Here is a 23,252-nt window from a genome sequence, read left to right on the forward strand (position 1 = left end):
GTAGCAAGATTCTTACTTAGCCTGAATATGTGGAAGAAAGTATCTTTCCACTTTTTTTTTGTACTTGTAACATTTGTAAAGGGTTTTGTTCTGCACTAAGAAAAAGCAGAATATCATCATCATTATTACTGGCCTTTGTTCACAATGGATTTCACCCAGACTCTAATCAGTTACTCTGTGACTAACAGTCTGAGTCACTAAGTTTCACGTGTTTATGGATTTCAACACAATTCCCAGGCTGAGCATTTTTTTGTTTATTTTCATGTTTCAGGACTCAAAAAACTAAATGCCCTTCCAGATTTCGAATCTGGTGTCACTGAGTGACTGGCTCTGAACAACTCAGCACATAGACTGAATCACTCCTTCAACAACAGATTAACATTGGCAAAAGGTCAAGAACTAACCAAACTGGCAAAAGGTTAGTATATACTTTTAGGACCAAGTCTTTAGCCTGGTGGAGAATTCAGGTAAACATAAATATTTGTGTTTACACCATGGTAATGGTACTAGACAGTTTCAGAATTGAAAATGCAGGAACCTCCAACTAAAAGGGGATTAAGAGAAGGACAAAAAAATGCAAGTATATTTACTGGTTATTAACTTTGTAAAGATCTACGTCTTTATCCTTACAGCTTCTTCAAGGGAGTATCAGAAAATGGACAATCTGAGCTAAAATATCCTTTTTTATGGAAAATTCCATTATTTTAATAATTTTCTCTTTCTATTGTATCCATTCTCATACCAGTCCCATCTTGTCCCTAGATTATAACTGTCCGTGGTTGGTCACCCTACACCCATCTTAAAAATGCAATTACCCTGTCATTTTCCCATCAAATAATTTTATAAACATTTGGTCACACATTGTCACAGCATCTCCAATTAATAACAGTTATTAATTAATAACAGTTTTATAGCACTCTTCAAAGGATTCTCTTGCATGTTAGCTCATGTTAATCTCATCTTCATATGCAGTAGAGCAGAAATGTATTGCCCCTCTCACCGATGAGAAAATTGAGGCATATTGATGGATGTAATTGGCTTAGCCTCAGTGGCTCACGTCATATGGATTATTGCTAGAAAAATCAGAATCCTGGTCTGAAGCCATTGCACTAGACACATAACAGAAATTTGAGATTTAAAAAGAATTTTTGCCTCTGAGTCCTCATATGCAAGATTAAGAGTAAAGTCTGGACAAATGACTTGTTATTCTTGGGTATCATTGGTTCTTGCAAATGCTATTTGTGATATCAAATGTATATTGTATTACATTAATGCTGTCCAAAGTATAGAAGTATAACTAGATCACACAAAATGTTATCAAAATATAAAAAGATAATAAATAAAATGAATTTTAAAAAATGATTTGTGCATCATTCTGTATCCTTCATAGGATGTCCTATGGGTCTCTACAGGATGTTCTTGAGTGTGCATTCTTAAGATTCCTGTTGTCATTCAAGTAAGTGACTTTTTTTTTTTCTTGTGAACCTATTGGATTTTACATTTAATTAATGGCCTTTCTAAAGAAAGATTTATCTACCATATCCTTTACATCTTCCACAGTGCCTGGGCTGGGCACACAGTAGTAGCTTTTTTGTGTGTGTGTGTGGTACGCGGGCCTCTCACTGTTGTGGCCTCTCCCGCTGCGGAGCACAGGCTCCGGACGCGCAGGCTCAGCGGCCACGGCTCACGGCCCAGCCGCTCCGCGGCATGTGGCATCCTTTCGGACCGGGGCACGAACCCGTGTCCCCTGCATCGGCAGGCGGACTCTCAACCACTGCGCCACCAGGGAAGCCCAGTAGTAGCTTTTTGATTTCAGTAGAGCAGCTACATCTGTAACCTATTTTAAAGTTTCTTGTCCCTAAGGCCCATGTACCAACACTGAGCATCCTATGGGTAAATTTGATTTTGCAGCAGTAAGACAGTGGGATTCCTTAAGGCATAGTTGGTGAACGATTGCATATTCACCTGAGTGTCTTGGTGCAGATGTCTGAGTCTGAACACAGAGCTTCTCCACCATAACCTACCGAGCAGGCAGGTGGCTGCGTCCCCAAAAGAGTCTTCTGAACTCTGAAGTTGGATCACCACTTTTCAGTTTCTGGAAGTTTTAATGACTTTGGTTGTGAAGGTGCTTCCTGGGCCTGGTCTTTGACAATGAAAATAAAAGATGGTCCCTCACCTTTGAGAAAAGAGGTCAGACTATAAAAATGGCCCGAAACAAGGACGTCTGACACTTACTGAGAGAAAATGTTTACCTGTGCAGGAAACACTGTCACCCAGTTTATGAGAGCCAGTCCACAAGCACAGCACCTAATTTCAGCAATCCACGAGGCTGCCTTCCTTCCACGTGCTGGCACATAGGAGAGGACAAACAGGGCTGAGCGCGGCCATGTCGGAATGACTAACATTTTTCCAACCCAGAGTGACATTACTGATTGAGAACTATTTTCCCCTCAAACCAAGCGAAATCAGCATTCCTCTCCCTCCCTTGTGCGGGACCCGAAGATGAACAAGATAGTCTTTCGGAGGGGCCCGAGTTCAGCTCGGGGCTTCAAACCTGAGTGGGGCTGCAAAGGATGAGGCGGGAGGGAAAAGACCAGGGCAATGAATGCATATAAAGGGAGGGCAGGGCCCTTGAGGAACAGACAAAGAACCGGGACCCTCATTCCAGGGAAGGCTGGGATCAGGGGTTGAATTAACAAAAGATTCATGAAAGAAAGCTTCTGAATCTGGGAAGAGCGATGGCATTAAGCTGTAACCTGAGACAGTTAAAATCTGACCATACGTTCTTACAAAAGTGGTAAAGTAGATGATGTGTCAAAACTTCTTTTTTTCGCCCTGAAAGGGGTAAAGGAAAGGCCCTATTTCCCAGTCTACATCCTGTAACCGCGGGCATGGTTCAGGGATAAGCCACCGCACGGCTCTTTCAAGCTCCTCCTGGCTGGGCAGTTCGAGGATTTTAGAAACACATCATAGCTTCGCCCACAGCCGTACTTCGAGAACATCCTCTACTGCAGGCTCTTTCGCGGATTTACTTGGGATAAACAGCGCCTAAAAGTCAGCAGGAAGGATTCAAGGACCTTGTCAGCCCGAAAGCTGGGACGACAGACCCAGGGAGGCGGCGGACCTGGGCACGCTTTCTGTTCCTGTAAAAACCGAGCCGCGGGCAGCCTGGGTCTCGCGGGTCCCCGCGGGGCTCGGGCTGGGGGCTCGTAGACGGGCGGTGGCCGCAGGGGAACACGCGCGGGCGCCCGGGGGACGGCGCTCAGGTGGAGAGGACGCCGCTCCGCAGCTGCGCCCCGCGCCCCCGCCCCGGGCCCCGCCTCCCCGCCCCGCGCCCGAGCAGCCGCCCGGGTTGGGGGCGCGGGCCGAGGCGCTGGAGCCGCGCCAGGCGTGGGGTCGTCGGCGCGCTGCGGCTTGGTCGCCCGGCGGCCTGGGGCGGGGCGGGCCCCCTCCCTCGCCCTCCCCCCTCCCCCCTCCCTCGCCCTCCCCCCTCCCCCCTCCCAAACCCTCCCCCCTCCCCCCACCCCCTCCCGGCCCGTCACCATCCCGGCTTCTTCCCGCGCGCTTCTTTCCTTCCCGCTTTCCCCGGAGAAACATGGCCGGGAGCCGTGAGGAGGCGCCAGACTACGGGCGAGGCGTCGTGGTAAATGCAACTCCGGTTTCGGGGCCGAGTCGCGCGCTCCCCGCCCCTCCCTTGATGGCACCCCCCCCACTTTTAGATTAAACGCCCGAAATGCATTCGGGAGAGAGCGGGCCACGGCTTTGTTCTTCCCTCCCGACGGGATCGCTTCCATCCTCCCCCTCCCCCAGTCTGACCCCGCGCTTAACATCCCTTCACCCCCTGTCCTCAGTGTCCCCCCCGCCCCCCCGGCCAGGAATCCGCTACTCCCGCGTTAAGGCCGGGTGGCGCCGGCTTCCCACTCTGGCTGGCCACCGGGAGTCACCCCCGCGCGCCGGGCGGGCCTGAGAGGACCCCCGCGGGCCGCTCTTGTGGGCTTTCTTCCTCTCGCGCTCCCTCCTGACTCCTTCAGCGCGGGCTTCACGTGCTGTTTTCAGAAAGGGTACTGAGGGCGCTCCGGGGCAGCCAGGAAGTAAAGGAGCTCTAGTGGACGGAGCTTGAGCTTGGAAACCCGGGCAAGGGCTCTTTCTGTGGGGCCTCTGCGCGAGCTTGGGACACGCTAGCGCCGTCGAGCGAGCCTCTGGTTCGTCAGAAGGGAAACAGCACGCTGGGCCCGCTGAGCCAACTAGAGAGGGTGTGTACAGAGTAGCTAGTAGTGCGTCCGAATGAGAAGGTGAGGGAGGATGGGGTCACAGGCCAGAGCCTCTTTATCCCTGGGGATCCCTCGAAGTCAGCCAGCGCCTTGTGGGTACCCATCGCTCGGTGTCCTGGAATCAAATCTGGTCTTGGCCTATGGCCGCTGGCTTCAGCTTGGTTTAGAATGGTCTCTATGAAAGGTGGTAGTTTTAACGTGTCAGGTTTAAAGTGATCTGCAGGTGCGGTGTGGGCTAACTTGCTACATTAAGAGTCTTTGTTCAGGGATCAGTCTGTAATGCACAGATAATCTGTGTGTGTCCGGGACGGGACTACAGGAGTAGTAACGTTCTGCTAGGAAACATCTCACAGCCTAACGGATCTGTTCAGGTTGAACCGTGTTGCCCAGTATTAATTTCAAAGCCGGGCCTTTCCTTCTTAAAGGAGGAGTTCATTTATTTATTCCTTCCACTCATGTTGACTGTCCTGTTGTGTTCCAGACCGTGTTCTAGGCTCTGGGGAAACAAAAAGCCCTGTGTTGGTGGAGCTTACATTCTAGAGGGGAACACAGGCAAGCAGTAAGAAAGCAAATACACAAAGAAGATACTTTCAGAGAGTGATATGTGCAGTGAAAAGACAAGAGCAATGAGATAGAGAGTGGTTGGCGGAGGCCTGGGGATGCTGCTTTAGCTCAGACAGAGCAGCCCCTCCGTGACATCTGAGCCAAGACCTGAAGGCTAAGCAGGAGGTAGCCACGTGAAGACTCTGAAGAAGGGTCTTCAAGACAGTGCCTGCCAAGGGCAAAGAGATCATTACATTCTGAGAAGGAATCGTGACATCCAGTTTATGCTTTAAAAAAAAAAAAAAAAAGGTCATTCCAGTTGCCATGGAGAGGATGGTCAGACCTAGATTTCGGGTGAGTTGGAGGGGGATGAAAATTCAGGACAAGTTGAGTCTCTAGTGCCTGTAAAGCCTATGGGTCAGGATGCACAGGAGGCAATTTGAAACTCCTGTTTGGAATTCAGGAGGGTGATTGGTTAGATTTGGAAATTGTCAGCAAATAGAAAAATATCTGATGCTTGGCAGTGGATAGGGATGCCCAGTGAACATGGAGAAGAAATGTGAAACCATTGTTAAGGGTAGAAAGCCCCAGATGTAACAGGCCGAGTGTCTGGGAGAAGCCAGGTGAGGAGACCAAGAAGGAGTAGCAAAGTAGGAGAGAGCAGACGGGGCGGTAGGTGCCTAGGGAACAGAGTTTTGTGGAGGTGAGGATAAGAGGTCAGCAGGAGGGACAGATGCCTCAGGAAGAGCAAATGGCATCAAGATGGAAAAGACGAAGAAGCCATGAGAAGTGAGAATCTCTTAAACAGCTATTCCATCAGTAGAATGGTTAAAATATAGTACTAGTATCTAATAATAGATAGTCTTAAAAATGAATGAGGTCAGTCGATATGACTAATAGGAACGGTAGATTGTTAAAGTCTAAAAAGCAAATGATGGAACAGTAAGTAGCCCCATCTATCACTGCTAAAAGAAGCTTTCTCAAAAGCAAGGTAATTTTGTGAAAGATGCAGGAAGGTAGTGAGAGGGTCCACCAAGGTTGGAAATAATCAAGGTGTAATGGAGATCATCCCTGCATTTATGTCATTCTCTCCAGTAGAACTTGGGATAATTACATTAATATCAAGTTGGATATGGGCAGGCAAGGCAAATTCAGAATGAATTCAAGGTGCTGATGGAAGGGTCGAGAGGAAAAGGAAAGCTGAGGAGGGTAGGTATACTGGGAAAGCAGAGAGCGCTCAAGGATGGGTTGGAAAAAATCAAAGGGAAATTTTAGTACCAGTGGGTAAGGGGGCAGGTAGTAATGGCAAGTATTTATTGAGCACTTACTATGTGGTTTTCCTGTATGATTCATTTAATCCTCACACATCTTTGAGGTAGGGATATTATCATCCCCATTTTACAGAGGAGGAAACTGAGGCAATGATAAGCAATCGCCAAGGTCACATGATTAGCAAATGGCAGAAGCAGGAGTTGAAGCCAGCTTTCCAGCACTGTGCTACATGGGAAGCTGTGCTTCTGGAGAAGAATGTCAAAGGGGAGGCTGCTGGGACGGATGGGATGTGGCCAAGGTGGACTAGAGGCGAAGTCGTTTGAGCTAAGGTAGGTGAAGTTACTACAAGATGGAGTAGCTAGAAGGATCATTAAGGTGTGTATTGGAGTGTCCAGAAATGAGGTGGAGAAGAGAAGTCTGAGTTGGTAGAAACTTGGTGATAAAGATGGCAAGGGACATAGAGCCAGATGACTTGAGCCTAAAACGAGAAATACAATTCATGTAAGAGAAGGGAAAATGAAGAGACTGAAGATGGCTCTTGCCTACAGATGGCTTGCAGTTTACTCGGGGAGGTAGGACATTAGTAGATTATTAACAGTAAATGGGAGCAAGTGCTAATTACCAAATCGGAGATGTAGACCCTGAGTTAGGAAACTTTGCTCAGGATAGACTGGCTACCAGTGTCCCCCCTACCACCCGCACACACACACCTCAGTTGGTGTATCTTTGTTGCTTCTCAGGGAGAGAAAAGATTTCTCTACCTCTCTGGTCTTTGGGGATCAGGTTATTAGATATGGCTTACTTTTACAGAACCATTATCAAAGAAGCATAGTTAGTGCCCTGCGCATGTGAGTTTGGTAGGAGTAAGGAGAAGAGAAAATCTGAAATGATCGTGCTTCTGTTATGGCATCTCCCTCCCCCTCCCCCCGTGGAAACGACTTTACTAGATGTGATGAGTTTCCCCTTCCGGGTACAGAACCCCCCACAGAAGAGGAAGGCATGCAGGATACAGGATGTTATTTGGTCTGTGGAGCCCCCCTTCATTCCCCTGGTAGCAGAACCTGGGACCCTTCTTTGAGGACACAGCTTCGACTCAGTTTGTCAACGTGTGGCTCTGAGGCATCCCTCACAGTGCACCCCCTTCCCTGGCTCTGGGGCTGGACCAGTAACCCCAGCTGGGCCGGTTGACGTTCTTGTCTGGGATTCCCAGAAGCAGAACTGTGGGACGAGACTCCCTTCCTTTCTAACAGTGGACGGCTGGATGTGAACCTGAAATTGGCGGCCGCCGTGGTCACTGCCTGAAGGAGAGAGTAGGGCCCAGGCTTTGGGGCTTAGCAGCAGAGAGGAGCCAAGGTTAGCTTTTTTTTTTTTTTTTTTTAAAAGATGTTGATGCAAATACATTTTCAAAAATTAAAAAAATTTTTTTGGTTGCTTTGGGTCTTCGTTGCTGCACGTGGGCTTTCTCTAGTTGTGGCAAGCGGGGACTACTCTTTGTTGGGGTGCACGGGCTTCTCACTGCGGTGGCTTCCCTTGTTGCGGAGCACGGGATCTAGGCGTGCAAGCTTCAGTAGTTGTGGCGCGTGGGCTCAGTGGTTGTGGCTGGCAAGCTCTAGAGTGCTCAGTAGTTGTGGCGCACGGGGTTAGTTGCCCCGCGGCACGTGAGATCTCCCCGGACCAGGGCTCGAACCCATGTTCCCTGCATTGGCAGGCGGATTCTTAACCGCTGCGCCACCAGGGAAGTCCCCCAAGATTAGCTTTTTGTATGTGTTTCCAAACTATTTTTCTCCCTAGGGGATACAACTTGAAAAATAAGGCAAGACATATTCTAAGCAAAAAATTTATTTCTAATGACTTAGAAAGAAGGTCTTCAGTATATCTTCCAATGGGGAAAAGAGAGTCCGAAGGAGTTCCGGGGTTTGGATGTGGTGTAACATGGCTCAGTGTGTTTGTCACTTCCCCAGCTTGGCCATATTTTGCGTCTTTGAACAGAGAAGGCATTGTTCTGAATAAACTTAGAGCATATTATCTGTGAGACTGAAACTATTTAAAGACTTCTTGTTTTGATTTTTCAAAAAGCAGATGAATAACATAGTTATCTGCAGTTCCTAGCAGCCTCCATTCCTTCAGGTCTAGGACACATTTACAATGCAATTTGTATGCACTATTAAGGATAAACCAGTGGTTCCCTCATTTCTAATTGTCTTTTATCTCTACAGTGAAAACTCACTATTTCAGACTCATTGGGAAATAGGCTGGTTTGGCTTATAGGATAGTTTTAGAGAAACACGTTGCTTCTACTTAGAAATGTACAGCTTTAACTAGGGTAATAAGACTTGGGCAGGTAGGTTTAAAGCACTTCTTTAAGTTAATGAATACATGTAATTTGTAAGTAAACTATTGATGTTTCAGTACATCTAACTGGTTAACATTTACTGCAGCGTTCTGTAGACCAGATACTGATGTAAGAGTTTTATGTCCATTATCTATCTTACTTAATCCTTGAAATAGCCATATGAGGTAGGCATCGGCTCCATTTTATAGATGAAAACACTGTGACCCAGAGAGGTTAAAACGCACAAGGTCCAACAGCTAGTAAATTCACCCCTGGGTGTGTTAGACTTCTAATCCATGCTCTTAATCATTACTCCATGCTGCCTCTGAGCTACAGATAACCAGTACAGTTTTTATATGTAGGTTTGTTTTGTCATTTTATCATTCTTTTCTTTTTGGGGACGTCATTTATTAAGCATTTATTATATACCTGGAGATGTGCTAGGAACTCTAAGTACGTTATCTGCTCTATCTTTTTATCCTCAAAACAGCCCTGTCCGTGGGTTTTATTGTGTCTTATTTAAAGGAGGGGGAAATGAGTCTCAGGTGTAATTTTCCTAACATCATATTAAGTGTCAGAGCTGAGCCCTAGAACATGGGCTAGAGAACCTCTGAGATTCAGCCAGGCAGGAGGTACTACAGGATTTCCGTGGCGGGAAGAGTGGCCGCTAGTTCATGCCGCTGCCTCTGGGAGGGCTGCAAGAGGTAGGGTGGGTAGTGTGTGTGGTCTGGCAGGGGAGCCAGAAAGTGCTGTGCCCTTGGGTGATCTCCCTGGGGCCTGGTGCTGGTCAGGCTTCTCGTCTGGTCTTTGTCGTGGTCTGCCAGTGCATCTTCTGGAATCTCCTCACGTTCAGCTGGCGGTTCAGGCTCTGACCAGCCGTTGTGGTGTTGATGGTGGCAGCAGACCCCAGGAGTTCTCAGGGTTGAAGCCAGAGTTACTCTGTGCAGATTCAACAGTTGCCACCAGCTGATTTGCTGGTCAAGGCAGAGCAGATGTGATGCTCTTCAAATACGCAGATGGGGGCTTCCCTGGTGGCGCAGTGGTTGAGAGTCCGCCTGCCGATGCAGGGGACACGGGTTCGTGCCCCGGTCCGGGAAGATCCCACGTGCCGCGGAGCGGCTGGGCCCGTGGGCCATGGCTACTGAGCCTGCGCGTCCGGAGCCTGTGCTCCGCAACGAGAGGCCTGTGTACCGCAAAAAAAACCCAAAAAAACAACTTTATTCCTAAAAAATGCTGAGAGCATCATCTGACAACACAAGGTTGCCATGAACCTTCAATTTGTAAAAAGCATACTATGTGCAAAGCGCAATAAAAGGTGTTCCTGTAACTACAAACATAATTTTACTGATAAATTGTATAAGGAAATTGTATATTTACATATGTGCACTCTTACAAACAATGCTATCAGGTTAGCTGTAAGGCATTAAGTTGGTATTTTATCTTGTGATGCCAAACGTCAGGAATGGAGTTCCCTGTTCACTTCAGTAGGTCCTTCGTCAGTTTACGTGAAACAAATTACCTTGTCCCACCTGGCTTCTCATAGGTTGACGGAATATAATTTTTTTAAAAATGTATTTGGCTGTACCAGGTCTTAGTTGCAGCTTGCGGGAACTAGTTCCCTGACCCGGGATCGAAGCCAGGTCCCCTGCGTTGGGAGCACGGAGTCTTAACTGCTGGACCCCCAGGGAAGTCCTATGGAATATAATTTAATGCCATATGGATTATCAGACCTAGTCTGTTTTCAATATTATTCTTTTTTTCAAAGGATGCTCTTGTTTATTTATGTTTCTTAAAATAAATTTTCAATGAAAAATATTGTAACCAAGATAATTTGATTTACAGATTATGGACGACTGGCCAGGCTACGACTTGAATTTGTTCACGTACCCACAGCACTATTACGGAGATTTGGACTATGTCCTCATCCCTCATGGCATCGTTGTAGACAGGTGAGTGCTCTTTGCCGTGTAAGTTTTGTCTAGCCCTCTCCTGTGTGAATCAAACGGTACACTTGGGGACCCTATTCCGGAATCTCTTCTATATAATGGTACACAGAACTTTTATACTACAGAGAATTTGGAATAAAATAAATCTGTGCTTTACATGAGCTAGTTCCTGGGATATTTGTTCAGAGGAAATGGTGAGAAGGCTATACATACGGAAGATGTTACATCACAAGTAACAGCCTCAAAATAACAATGTCCTGTACAGACTGATGAAAATGAGGGTTGGGAAAGCGTTTGTCTCACGTTTTTCACAGACTCTTAACCAGGGACAGTTAAGAGGTGACCTTTGCTTTCACAGGCCACACCCCTGAAGGCTTTTCCTGCGACTTGTATTTATCTCAAATAAGTCTTTTCTCACAGGTCGGCCAGTCTGTGCACAATTAGGTTTTCAGTGATGATGTTTTAGAAATAGGAATATTTGCAACTTAAAAATAGCAGCACAGAACTGTTTCTCAAGTAGTGTTTCTAGTTCTTTTGGACCCGTCGACATAGATATCCTCTGGCTCCTTCCTAGCCAATAGGCTTTTCGAAAGCCAACATTTTCTCTCCTGTTCTCAGCCCCTAAGTCACCCTCACTAGTTTTTTGGTTTTCAGAGAGCCCCCTCCAGTTCAGCCCACCACAGCCTTCAGGATTGATAGGTCCTATCCCTTTAACAAGGCTTCCTTAATGCCCCGACTCTTGCCTTTCCATGGACCTCTAATTTCTCGTACAAAGCTCAAGTACTTAAGCCTTCACACTTATTTGAAAAGCAAGCTTCATGGATTTCAGACTCAGAAATTGGGGCGGGAGAGGCTCTAAGAAGCAGGAGAAACTGAAACTTCGGGCTCCCCGCTCTACCCTTTTCCTTAAGCCGTTGTATTTCTGCCTCTATTTTTTTAAGCTGTTATATTCTTCTGAGTTAAAATTTAACTTGTAAAATAGATCCTCAGCCAAAGGAAAGTTTGAAAAGCACTGGATGGTCACTATTCCCAGGATATTATCTTTCCATCAGTGCCTGTCTGTAAGCAAAAGGAAATGTCATTCTCTCACTCACATTCTAAGATTTTCCATTGGATAAGATCTGCACATTGTGTATTCTCTCAAACTATAGTATATTATTAAAATAAGGTCTAGTTTGTGGTTTCTCACAGCCTCAGGTGGCCTTCCATGGTATACAAGTTTTGATCCTTGAAGGGAAAACAGGTTCTGTGATGAAATAAATGTAAGAAATTTGGTATCTCCCAACTTGCTAGACCTCCATGTTGGCAATTCATATTAAAGATACAGATTCCTGCAAAGAAAGGGGAGGGGTAGGGAAGAAATCTGCTTGACTTGAGCAGTTAAAGCACCTTTTCTGTGTAGTGGGTGTCTTTGTACTCAATTCACTTCTTAATAAGTCTCAGAAGCGTTTTCTCTTCACACGAGTTTGGGAACCCCTGGTTTAAACAAATTCCTGCGTTTCTCATCTGAAAATTAATTTATGACTTACGTTAATTGCATCCTGATTTAGTACACAATTGAATCCTGGTAAGGTTACCAGTTCCCTCTACAGGAGACTTACCCAGTGAACTTGTAAAAATGCGTAATCTTAAGCTTTTTGTCTAGAAATTCTGATTCAGTGGTCTGGAGTGGCATCCCAAGAATGCCCTTTCCCACCTTTAAAATGAATTTATTAAGATATAATTTACATACTACAAAACTCACCCATTGTAGGTAAATGACTCAATGATTTTGGGTACATTTTTATGGTTAGGCAACCATCACCACCATCGTTTTACAATATTTCTGTCATCACCAAAAGTTTGTTGTCAGCCTCTGTTTCTACCCCCACCATCAGGCAATCACTAATCTGATTTCTTTCTCTATAAATCTGTCTTTTCTGAGCACTTCATATAAATTAAATCATACAATATCTGATTATTGATTCACCAGTTGATGGACGTTTAGATTTCTAGTTTTTGGCTATTGTGAATAATGCTTCCATGAACATTCACGTACAAGTCTTTGTGTAGACATATCTTTTCATTTCTCTTGGAGAGGAATTCTGAGTTTCATGGTAAGTTTAAGAAACTGCCAATTATTTTCCAAAGTGGCTGCACCATTTTACATTCCCACCAGCAGTGTTTGAGGGTTCCAGTTTCTCCACATACTTGCCAACATCTAGTATTGTTTGCCCTTTTAATTATAGCCATGCTAGTGGATATATAAAGGTATTTCATTGTGGTTTAAATTTGCATTTTCCTAATGATTAGTGTGCTTGTTAGCTATTCATACATCTTCTTTGGACAGATGCCTGTTTAAGTCTTTTGCTAATTTTGCAGTTGGGTTGTTTCTCTTCTTATTGAGTTGTAAGAGTTCTTTATATATTCTGGACACAAGTCCTTTATCAGACATATGATTTGCAAATATTTCCCACTAGTATGTGGCTTGTCTTTTCATTTTATTATTGATATCTTTTAAGGAGAGTGTTGGGTGAAGTATTCTACAAATGTCAGCCAGGTCCAGTTGGTATATGGTACTGTTCCTTTCAACTATATCCTTACTGGTTTTCTGCCTTGCTGGATCTGTCAGGTACTGAGAGAGGGGTGTTGAAGTCTCTAACTGCAATAGTGGATTCATCTACTTATTACAGTTCAATAAGTTTTTGGTACTCTGTTGTTGGGTGCAGACGCATGAAGGACTGTTAGGTCTTCCTGGAGAATTGACCTCTTGTTAATACACTAATGTCAGTCTTTATTCCTGACAGTGTCTTTGCTCTGAGGTCTGCTTTGTCTGTAATTGATACAACTACTCCAGCTTTCTTTTGATTATGTTAACACGGTACATCTTTCTCAACCCCTTTAATCTATCTGTGTCTTTATATTTAAAATGGATTTCTTGTGGACAACATATATTAGGGTGTTTTTTTGATACACTCTGACAGTCTCTGCCTTTAATTGGTGTATTTTGACAATTCACATTTAAAGTGATGATGATTGATATACTTGGTTTAATCTCTACCATATTTGTAACTATTTCCTATTCATTGCCCTTCTTTTTTTAAAATAAATTTATTTATATATTTATTTATTTTTGGCTGCGTTGGGTCTTCATTGCTGTGCACGGGGTTTCTCTCCTTGCGGCGAGCAGGGGCTACTATTTGTTGCAGTGCGCGGGCTTCTCATTGCAGTGGCTTCTCTTGTTGTGGAGCACGGGCTCTAGGCATGTGGGCTTCAGTAGTTGTGGCACGTGGGCTCAATAGTTGTGGCTCACAGTCTCAGTAGTTGTGGAGCACAGGCTTAGTTGCTCCACGACATGTGGGATCTTCCCAGACCAGGGCTCGAACCCGTGTACCCTGCATTGGCAGGCAGATTCTTAATCGCTGTGCCACCAGGGAAGCCCCTGCCCTTGTTCTTTGTTTCTTTTTTTGTCTGCCAGTCTGTGAAAACTGTCTCCCCCACAATGTGTAGCCTCTGATGACGTGCAGTTTATTTTTCTTGTTTTTCCTTTTAAGTTTTGCTCACCAGAGTTCATGCTTGTGTCCGAATAGCTTAATCTTCAGCCTGAGATTGGGTAGAGATTGTGCTCAAACACCTTGAGCCAGGGAGGCCTCCACTCTTTGCTGATGAATGTGTGTGGGAGCCTGGCAAGCACATTCAAATTTCCAGCCTTTTTCAAGCCTTCCCTGGCTTTTACTTTCCACTGAGCTTTCCTGTGTCTCTGCCGTGTGGGTTTACGGGCTCCACCATTCAGGGATATGTGGTGGCCTGGGCCCACACTAGTCTCTGCAGTGCATATGCACAGCTTCTGGTTGACTTGGGGTATGTGGAGAGTTTATTATGTGCCCCTCTCCCATGACTGTAACCTCCTGGAACTCTCTGTTAAATCTGTGACTAGTCTGCTAGGTAGTTGCTCAAACAGGACTGCAACTTCAGGATAACGGGACCCCTGGTCCTCCCTGTTCGCTTGCTACCAAGATGGCCATGTTAACTGACGGTGTTCCCCATCGGGTGAGCAGTGCCCCACCCTGCTTGACTACTCGGCTGAACAGTAGAGCAGATTGGGGGCCAGGGAGAGGGGACCATTCTCAGATAAGAATACCACAGATCTGTGCTGTTTCTACCCAGTGTTCAGTGTTTTCATGAATAAATGATTCTCAGTTTGGTGCATGCCTTTGGTTGATTTCCAGAGTGCTGAAATAGTTGCTTTTGACAGTTTTGTCTGACTTTCTACTTTCTCTTTGTGAAGAGGATGTGTTGACCTCCTCACTGCATCATGCTGGAAACAAGTGTCCCTTTTTATAGAATATCTGGCATGCTGGGGACTTTCCTGGCGGTCCAGTGGTTAAGACTTCGCCTTCCAATGCAGGGGGTTCAGGTTCGATCCCTGGTTGGGGAGCTAAGGTTCCACATGCCTCATGGCCAAAAACACCAAAACATAAAACAGAAGCAGTATTGTAACAAATTCAATAAAGGCTTTAAAAATGGTCCACATCAAAAAAATTCTTTAAAAAAGGAATATTTGGGGGCTTCTTTGGTGGCACAGTGGTTGAGAGTCCGCCTGCCAATGCAGGGGACACGGGTTCGTGCCCTGGTCCGGGAAGATCCCACATGCTGCAGAGTGACTGGGCCGGTGAGCCATGGCCGCTGAGCCTGCATGTCCTGTGCTCCGCAACGGGAGAGGCCACAACAGTGAGAGGCCCGCGTAACGCAAAAAAAAAAAAAAAAAAAAATATAAAAGGAATATTTGGCATGCTGATGTATGTTTCGTTGATCATATTTTGAGACACATTACGTGAACCCATGGTTGTCATTTTATATGTATATGTATGCACATATACACACACAAATAAAAAAACTATAAAAATATATAAAGTATATATATTACATATTTAAAACATATGTGAATAATATTTTATTTTTTCACATCATTCACTTCATCTGTTTTAAATCTAATTCAGTTTGAGGTGCCAGTGGGAATATTTTAAAAAGTGTGCCCCTTCGATCCTACCTTCATTCAAGGTTTTAGTGTTGTATGGGTGTATGGGCAATGGACTTACACATATGAAACAATGAGAAAAAATACAATGACAGTTCCACATTAGGTGTTGGATGCCAGCCCAAGGCTGCATCATGGTAGAACTTCAGGAGACACCATTCAAACTGTGATCTGTGGAGATGGTGTCCACTGAGATTGTCCGGAGCACCTCTCATAGAGGTAACGTGTTATCTTCATCAAATATAAGTCAAATATTATTCTTTCGATAGTGATTATGGTCTTGACTTTTCCTCCAGTCTCGTCTAACGTGGTCAGGTGGGTGAGTCATCCTCCATTTCCTTCTTCTCTGCTTTAAAGGGAATGTAATCTCACCACATACCATCATAGCCTCGTTAAAGCTAACAGCCAGGCTCTGTAGTGATCAAATAATAGCCTTCGTGATCTTTGACATCATATTTTACACCTTAATCATTTTTTGTGATGCAGAGGAGCAAAAATGTATGATTGATGATGTGGTTATTAGAAATATGTTTTGAACACTTTCTCTTTATCCAACTTTAACAGAGCTTCTTTATCTGTAACATTCTGTCTCCCAAGCCCTTCTCCACATTCTCCTGCATAATCTAATATGTAGAGTACATCATGCATTTTTGGGGAAAGGAACAAAAATGCTCAGAAGTAGTCATGCTTTAATATATCTTTTAATCCCTTCTTTCAGAATTGAACGGCTGGCTAAGGATATTATGAAAGACATAGGATACTGTGACATTATGGTCCTCTGTGTACTTAAAGGAGGCTACAAGTTCTGTGCAGATCTGGTAGAACACCTTAAGAACATCAGTCGAAATTCCGATAGATTTGTCTCTATGAAGGTTGATTTCATCAGACTAAAAAGTTACAGGGTAAGTTATGATTTACTCCATTTTCATTATATGATGTTCAGAATGAACAGTGCTATAAATCAAAGAACTAATAATATTATGAAGATGAAGCATGTATTTTAATTTGCAAGATACTACAACCTGTAATTCAGATAATATTCTTTGGGCAGGGGGAACCCTCCTATTATATTTCCCATATAGGGAAAGATGATTCAGGAATGATTCATGCTTTTTTTATGGTTATAAAGTTAAGTGGTTATTTCCTGGTGCCTAGTCTCACCAACGGCCGTGTTGAGAATGAGTGTTAAGGAAGTCCAGTGAATACAGACGTGTTTCTGCTCTGGATGTCACTGTTGGCCCTGGAGACCTGTGGGAGGGTGTCCCCCCCAGAGAGGAGTGTTAGTACTTGGGTGACTGCAGTCAGGGTCCAGAGGTAGAGAAGTAAAACCTGTAGGGACAATGAGTTATCAAGAGCAATGAGACGAGACCAGGGAACCTCCACCAGTCTGTGCTGGTGGAGGTTCCCTGGTCTGTTGCCTTTTGTGATGCTTTTTTAAAAAAAATTTATTTATTTATTTATGGCTGCACTGGTTCTTCGTTGCTGCGCACAGGCTTTCTCTAGTTGTGGCGATTGGCGGCTACTCTTCGTTGTGGTGCGCGGGCTTCTCACTGCAGTGGCTTCTCGTTGCGGAGCACAGGCTCTAAGGCATGCCATCTTAGTAGTTGTGGCGCACGGGCTAAGTTGCTCCGTGGCATGTGAAATCTTCCCTACCAGGGCTCGAACCCGTGTCCCCTGTGTTGGCAGGCGGATTCTTAACCACTGCGCAACCAGGGGACCCAGATAAGCTCTTTCTGATGAACTCAGAGTCCATTGACTAATCACCTAATCATGGGAGTGAACTCCTATTATATTTACAAGTGACACCCGCACGTAAGTGGAGGAGATTATACACAAAGTGTGTGTAAAAGGGGGGGGGGGGATAGGAATGGGAGGGCATCTTAGAATTCTGCCTACCATTCTCTTTCTTTGACTCAGTTGCCTTTTGGGTATCTGGCAATCTTATTTCTTAAGATACTCTATTTTCCTGATGACCTTTCAGGGCAGGATGAAGCTGGGGTTTTTTTGTTTTTGTTTGTTTGTTTGTTTTTGCAGACATCTTAAACCTAATTTATTGGTTTCATTTTCTCTTAAAAATCTTTTCTCTCTTGAAGTGTCTTTCATCCTGATTTAAGTAGCTGTGCTTCCTTCTTAGAAGACTTTTTTTTCTTTTTTACTTGATTGTTACTGTATTTTTCCCCAGCAAACAGCTTTTTAAAAAAAACTTTTAAAATCTTAAAAAAGTTAAAGTGAGGTTTATTGAAGCGTAATTTACGTGCAATAGAATTTCCCTCTTTTAGTTTGCAGTTCTATGAGTTTTGACAGATGCATACGGTCATGTAAGTCTCCACAATCAAGGCATAGAAGAGCCCTTACCACAAAAAATGCCCTTGTGTCCCTTGGTAGTTAATCCTTTCCCCAGGCCCCAGGCTCTGGCAACCACTGATCTATTTTCTGTCCCTGGAGTTTTGCTCTTTGCAGAATGTCGTATAATGTAATCCGATATCATGTGGCCTCAGTAAATCTGTAAAGCTTAGCATCATTCATTTGAAATTCATCCCTATTGTTATGTGTCCCAGTGGTTCATTTCTTATTGTCAAGTAGGATGTCATTATATGGATGCGCCAGTTTAAAAATCATTCATCAGCTGAAGGATGTTTGGTTTGTTCCCTTTTTGGGGTGATTATGAGTAAGGCTGCTCTAAATACTCCCCTGCATGTTTCTGTATGTACGTATGTCTTTGTTTCTCTTGAGTGAATTTGTCTCGAGATTCCTAGGTCATACGGGGAGTAGACATAAGAAATTGCCCAACTGTTTCCCAAAGTGCCTGAATAATCTTGCTTCCCCACCAACGTGCGTGAGAGTTCCAGTTGCTTCACGATTTTTGGCAACACTAGGTATTGTCAGGATTTCTTTATTTTCTTTGTTTTTTCACCCATTCAGCTAGCTGATAGTATCTCACTGTGGTTTTAATTTGCATTTCCCCGGTGAATAATGGTGTTGAGCATCCTTTCATTGAGTAATCTTTGCTTAATTCAAGGTCAGGGAGATTTTATCCTCTATTTTCCTCACAAAGTTTCCTAGTTTTAAATTTAGATCTAGGCATGTGATCCGTGTTGTGTTAACTTATTAATATGGTACAGATCAAGGTTTTTTTTTTTTTTTTTTTGGCAAGTGAGTGTCCACTTGTTCCAAGATCATTTGATGAAAAGACTGTTCTTTTCCATTGAATTGCCTTTGGTCTTTGACTGGAAATCAATTGACTGTATGTGCATGGGTCTATTTCTGAGCACTCTGTTCAGTTCTGTTCATCTACGTGCTTATTCTTTGGTCAATACCACACTGTTTTGATTACTGTATCTGTACAGAAGTCTGGAAATCAGGTAGTATGTGTCCTCCAACTTTGTTCTTCTTCATAACTGTTTTAGCCATTCTAGTTGTTTGTCTTTCCACATAAGTTTAAAAATCATGTTGTTGATTCCTACAGCATAACCTGTGTTCTGCACAGGTGTATCTGAGTTACACGCTTCTTCTTGGGACGCATGTTCAGAAAATGACGGCGTTAGGATGATCTGAGGGTGGAATATTTGGTCCTACGATGTCTGGTCATCCGTCAGATTTGCACAGGACCAGTTTAATGGTTGGGGGTCTTGACTGATTTGACCTGGGCAAGACTAACTCCGTGTTCCTGAAAAAACAACTGTTCTATAGCAATCCATATGTCAGAGGTGTTATCTATAGGGGGTGATGAAAGGCGTCTTGTGATATATTGTCTAAGCTGCGTGAAGCTTGGAGGGTATGCAGTTTTTGAAAACAAAGCAAGCTTTGTCAGTGAAGGCAAGTTACAGGATGTTATTTATTAAGCAAGTTATAGTTTAAGGGATCTAACTGATGACTGCCCTTGGTTTCACTATTATATACGGTAAGTTTTTCTTTGAATTTCAATTTCCAGTTGCCTATTGCCAGTATATAGAAATACTACTGATTTTGTGTATCAAATACTATGACTTTTCAAAACTCTCTTATTAGTTTGAATAGCTTTTTTGTAGATGCTTTTGGATTTTTCTATGAACACAATCATTTCTTCTGTGAATAGAGATGGTTTTACTTCTTTCTTTCTAATTTGTGTATTTCTTTTTATTGCTTTATTGCACTGGCTTGAACTTCCTGTACAATTCTGAATAGAAATAGTGAAGGAAAGCATTCTTGCCTTGCTCTCAGTCAGTATGATATTAACTGTTGCATCCTCAAATTTTTGATGTATTGTTTTCATTTTCATTCAACTCAAACTATTTTCAGATTTCCTTTGTGACTTCCTCTTTCACTCATGGATTATTTTTTGTTGTTTAATTTCCAAATATTTGGGGATTTTCCAGAGATAGTTCTATATGATTTCTAGTTTAATTCTGTTGCAGAAAGGATACTTTGTATGATTTCAATTCTTTTAAAGTTTTTGAGTCTTGTTTTATGGTCCAGAATACTGTCAATCTTGCTGAAACTAAAAGCATTAGGATCCATGTGAGGTTAAACAATGTTGCTAACTCTCACTGTCCATTTCTCTAAACATCCTCTATTTCATCAATGTTTTAAGCTAGAGGCACACATTCTAACACTTATTATCTCATGTTTATGTGATACTAGTTCTGAACAAGTGTTTGCATTTGTATAGCTCCAAGACTATTGTGATCATTTTTGCTGCATCTCGACAGATATTTTCAAGTCACCGTATTTTTTTCCCTGGGGATAGGGCTATGGGGGTGCCTGCCCAGGGTTCTGATGAAGGAGGAAGGCAATAGTAGACTTTATTTATTATTTATTTTTGGCTGCGTTGGGTCTTCCTTGCTGTGTGCGGTCTTTCTCTAGTTGCGGCGAGCGGGAGCTACTCTTCGTTGCGGTGCACGGGCTTCTCATTGCAGTGGCTTCTCTTGTTGTGGAGCACGGGCTCTAGAGCACAGGCTCAGTAGTTGTGGCACACAGACTCAGTAGTTGTGGTTCACGGGCTCAGTAGTTGTGGCACACGGGCTCAGTAGTTGTGGTTCACGGGCTCTAGAGTGCAGGCTCAGTAGTTGTGGCGCACGGGCTTGGTTGCTCCGCGGCATGTGGGCTCTTCCCGGACCAGGGCTCGAACCCGTGTCCTCTGCATTGGCAGGCAGATTCTTAACCACTGCGCCACCAGGGAAGCCCTAGACTTTCAGTCTTTACCACTAGCGTCCATTCTCACACACAGCGCATTTTAGTTTTTGTCCCACCCTTAAATCCTGTAGGAGCCAAGGATAATTGTGGTGTCTCTTCTCTTCCCTTCTTACAAAATGTCCTTCCTCTTGTCCATCACCAAGGTGATGCAGATCATCTCCTGAGAGATGACCTCACGTAAAAGCCTATCTGCTCACTCAGAGCCAGCTTTTCCCCTGATTAAATTCCTCAGAAATGGGTGGAAAACCATATTCATAGACCAGGCTATGAGGTGAACAGCCCAGCCCTCTGCTCATAGAGCGTAAGCTGTCCTCATCCAGAGGTGAATTCATTGCCCTCAGTTTAGTCTTGAGCTGACCATCCCTTTACACACTTGAGCTCCTTCAACATTCCCGAGGACAGAGACCTATTAAGACACCACCAAACAAGGGGAACAGGGCTATAGCTCATTTTCCTCTGAGGGTGTCTGGTGCTCCCCCATACCTCCAAACCGACTCATCGGGAGCAGACATCTGGAAAACATCTTAGCAGAAACAGTGGCCACCAAGGTGTTCTCTTCATTCGTTTAGAAATTTCTGGAGGGCAGTCAGGACTCTGTGGGCTGTTGTGAGTGCTGGTCAGAAGCGTCATGTAGCTTTACTCCCTCCTATCCTTCTGCTCTGTGATTCTTTTTAATTTTTTTTTTTTTTTTTTTTTGAGGGAAAAAGTTGGAAGTTCAGTTTACTGAGAGGCAGTGTGTCTCCTGGTCACAGCCGTCAGCATTCATAGTTCTCTTTAGGGGCTCTTTTCCCAGGAGGGGTCCCAGTTGTTTGAGCCCTCCACTGTTTACTAAGGGACCTTCCTGAGGGATGGATGGTCCAGATATCTCAAGGCTCTAGGCAATTTGACTTGTCTTTGTTTTGTATTAAACTTTCCGTAGGACATGAAGTGAATTTGCATGAGTGATACCATCTAGACGAAGATTACTTAGAAATTAGCATTAGGCTAATTCATTGGAGGGAGAGCATGGCCTCACATACTCCTGTTCTTTAAATGAATTGAGAGGCACTGGCTGCCTGAATTCCTGAACATTTCAAGTTTTCCTTCTTCCTTCCCTCCGTTCTTTTTTCTTTCCGTCCTTCTTTCTGTCTTTTCACTAGTGTTCATTTAGCATTTGCCAGATGAATTCATTATCTCAGTTAATCCTGAGTGTAACTCTGCCAGGTATCACTCATCTCTTCTTCTATTGATGAAGAAAAAGAGGCTTAGAGAGGTTAATTAACTCACCTGAGGTCACACAGCCAATAAATAGTAGAGGTGGCACCAGAGCCCAGACCCATCTGTCTCTCAAGCCTGTGCCCTTTGCAACATATCACATTTCCCACAGTTTTTTCTAAGGTTTTCCACAAAATTTTACTGTTTCACGAGTTACTAATAAAGGAGTTGGTTTTTTCCCTAAAATATATGTAAGGCAAATATAAAGTTCATATACACAATTATCATCATTATGCAATAATTTGCCTTTAAGAAACGGTGGCCTTACTTGAGAAAATCGGGCAGTTGCATGAAGAAAGAACTAATTACATGTATTAAACCCCATATGGCCGCAAATGGCTATACTTTGTAGCTTGTCTTATAAGATCAACAAAACTAGTGAAAGTATTCAGTGTTTATTTTATTTAACAAAGAATCAAATATCAATTATTTCTCATAAAAATGTTTTTGTCTACGGGGCCTAATTTTTCAGCTGATCTAATAATCCAAAGATAACACTACGTTACATGAGCACCTGTTTGTGTTACACCATTATGTTACACATTTAAAAAATATTTTCTTTTTCTCAAAGTAATACATTCAAGTAGGTTAACAACCCAAACAAAGAATTTGATTGTGGTAGTTTTATGGAATAAACAACTTGAAAATCCTCTTGCTACAGACATCTAAAAATGCTAGGTGAATGTAATAACTTTTAAAAAGCCTTTTAAATGCTTATTGGAGCTCACAAGAAGGTAGGGAATATCCAAGGGGCAGGAATGAAGATCTGAGAATCAGCGCATAAGTGTGAACTGGGGCCTCCCAGGAGGCAGGGTTAGGAGCTGTTGTCTCAGTAATCTGACTTTAACCCCCATGGAGAGGCAGATGGTAAAGGCTTGGACCCATATAAAATGGGAAGTTAGATGAGACCCTCATGCAAAGCCAGTGCCTTCAAAGGTATATGCCCGTGCTGAAAAAAAATCCATCCTTTAGTAATGGAAGATCCTAACAAACTAGCTTGTCCTTCTTGGCCTGGGCTGGAGTGGGAAAGTGAAATATCCTGTGGGAACTTTTAAACAGGAGTCTGTACCTCATCTGAGTTTGAGGTTTTCGTTTACTTTACCTGCATCATCTGGGAAATTCCAACCAGAGAATTTAATATTAAAATTGGTCTCAGACCACACTACTCCCAAATTCCCTGGTAGAAGCAAGTGGAAAACCTCTCTGGAGGGAATATCTCAATCTAGGCAGGATTCCACGGATAAGCCTCATTTAACCTGAGCTCACACACCCAAAGCACAACAGATGCATAGAAACAATCTACCATAGGCCAGATTGGCTGGCAAAGTAAATAACAAAGATAGGTAAACAAGCTATGTGAAAGAGTGTATAACATAATTATGCTTAACATGACTAAAGACATAAATTAAAGGATTTAAAGGAAAGATAAGACAACACGAGAAGAA

General features: G+C 43.7%; 1 protein-coding gene across 7 annotated transcripts in view; it reads left to right on the plus strand.

Moving 5' to 3' along the window:
* Positions 1–400: 400 nt before the first annotated feature.
* PRTFDC1 (phosphoribosyl transferase domain containing 1) overlaps positions 401–23,252 on the plus strand; it is a 93,664-nt gene continuing 70,812 nt past the window's right edge. Inside the window, exons 1-4 of one of the 7 annotated variants that reach the window (XM_032623142.1) lie at positions 401–418; positions 1,391–1,456; positions 10,261–10,367; positions 16,100–16,283. In XM_032623142.1, coding sequence (XP_032479033.1) covers positions 10,264–10,367; positions 16,100–16,283 — 288 coding nt within the window. In that variant the 5' untranslated portion in view covers positions 401–418; positions 1,391–1,456; positions 10,261–10,263. Of the gene's footprint in view, positions 419–1,390; positions 1,457–2,994; positions 3,055–3,533; positions 6,024–7,336; positions 7,440–10,260; positions 10,368–16,099; positions 16,284–23,252 lie in introns of those variants that run through there. The other 6 variants (XM_032623141.1, XM_032623140.1, XM_032623138.1 and 3 more) reach the window with 6 other exon arrangements.

This window comes from Phocoena sinus, chromosome 2 (assembly GCF_008692025.1).
Source record: "Phocoena sinus isolate mPhoSin1 chromosome 2, mPhoSin1.pri, whole genome shotgun sequence".
Taxonomy (NCBI): domain Eukaryota; kingdom Metazoa; phylum Chordata; class Mammalia; order Artiodactyla; family Phocoenidae; genus Phocoena; species Phocoena sinus.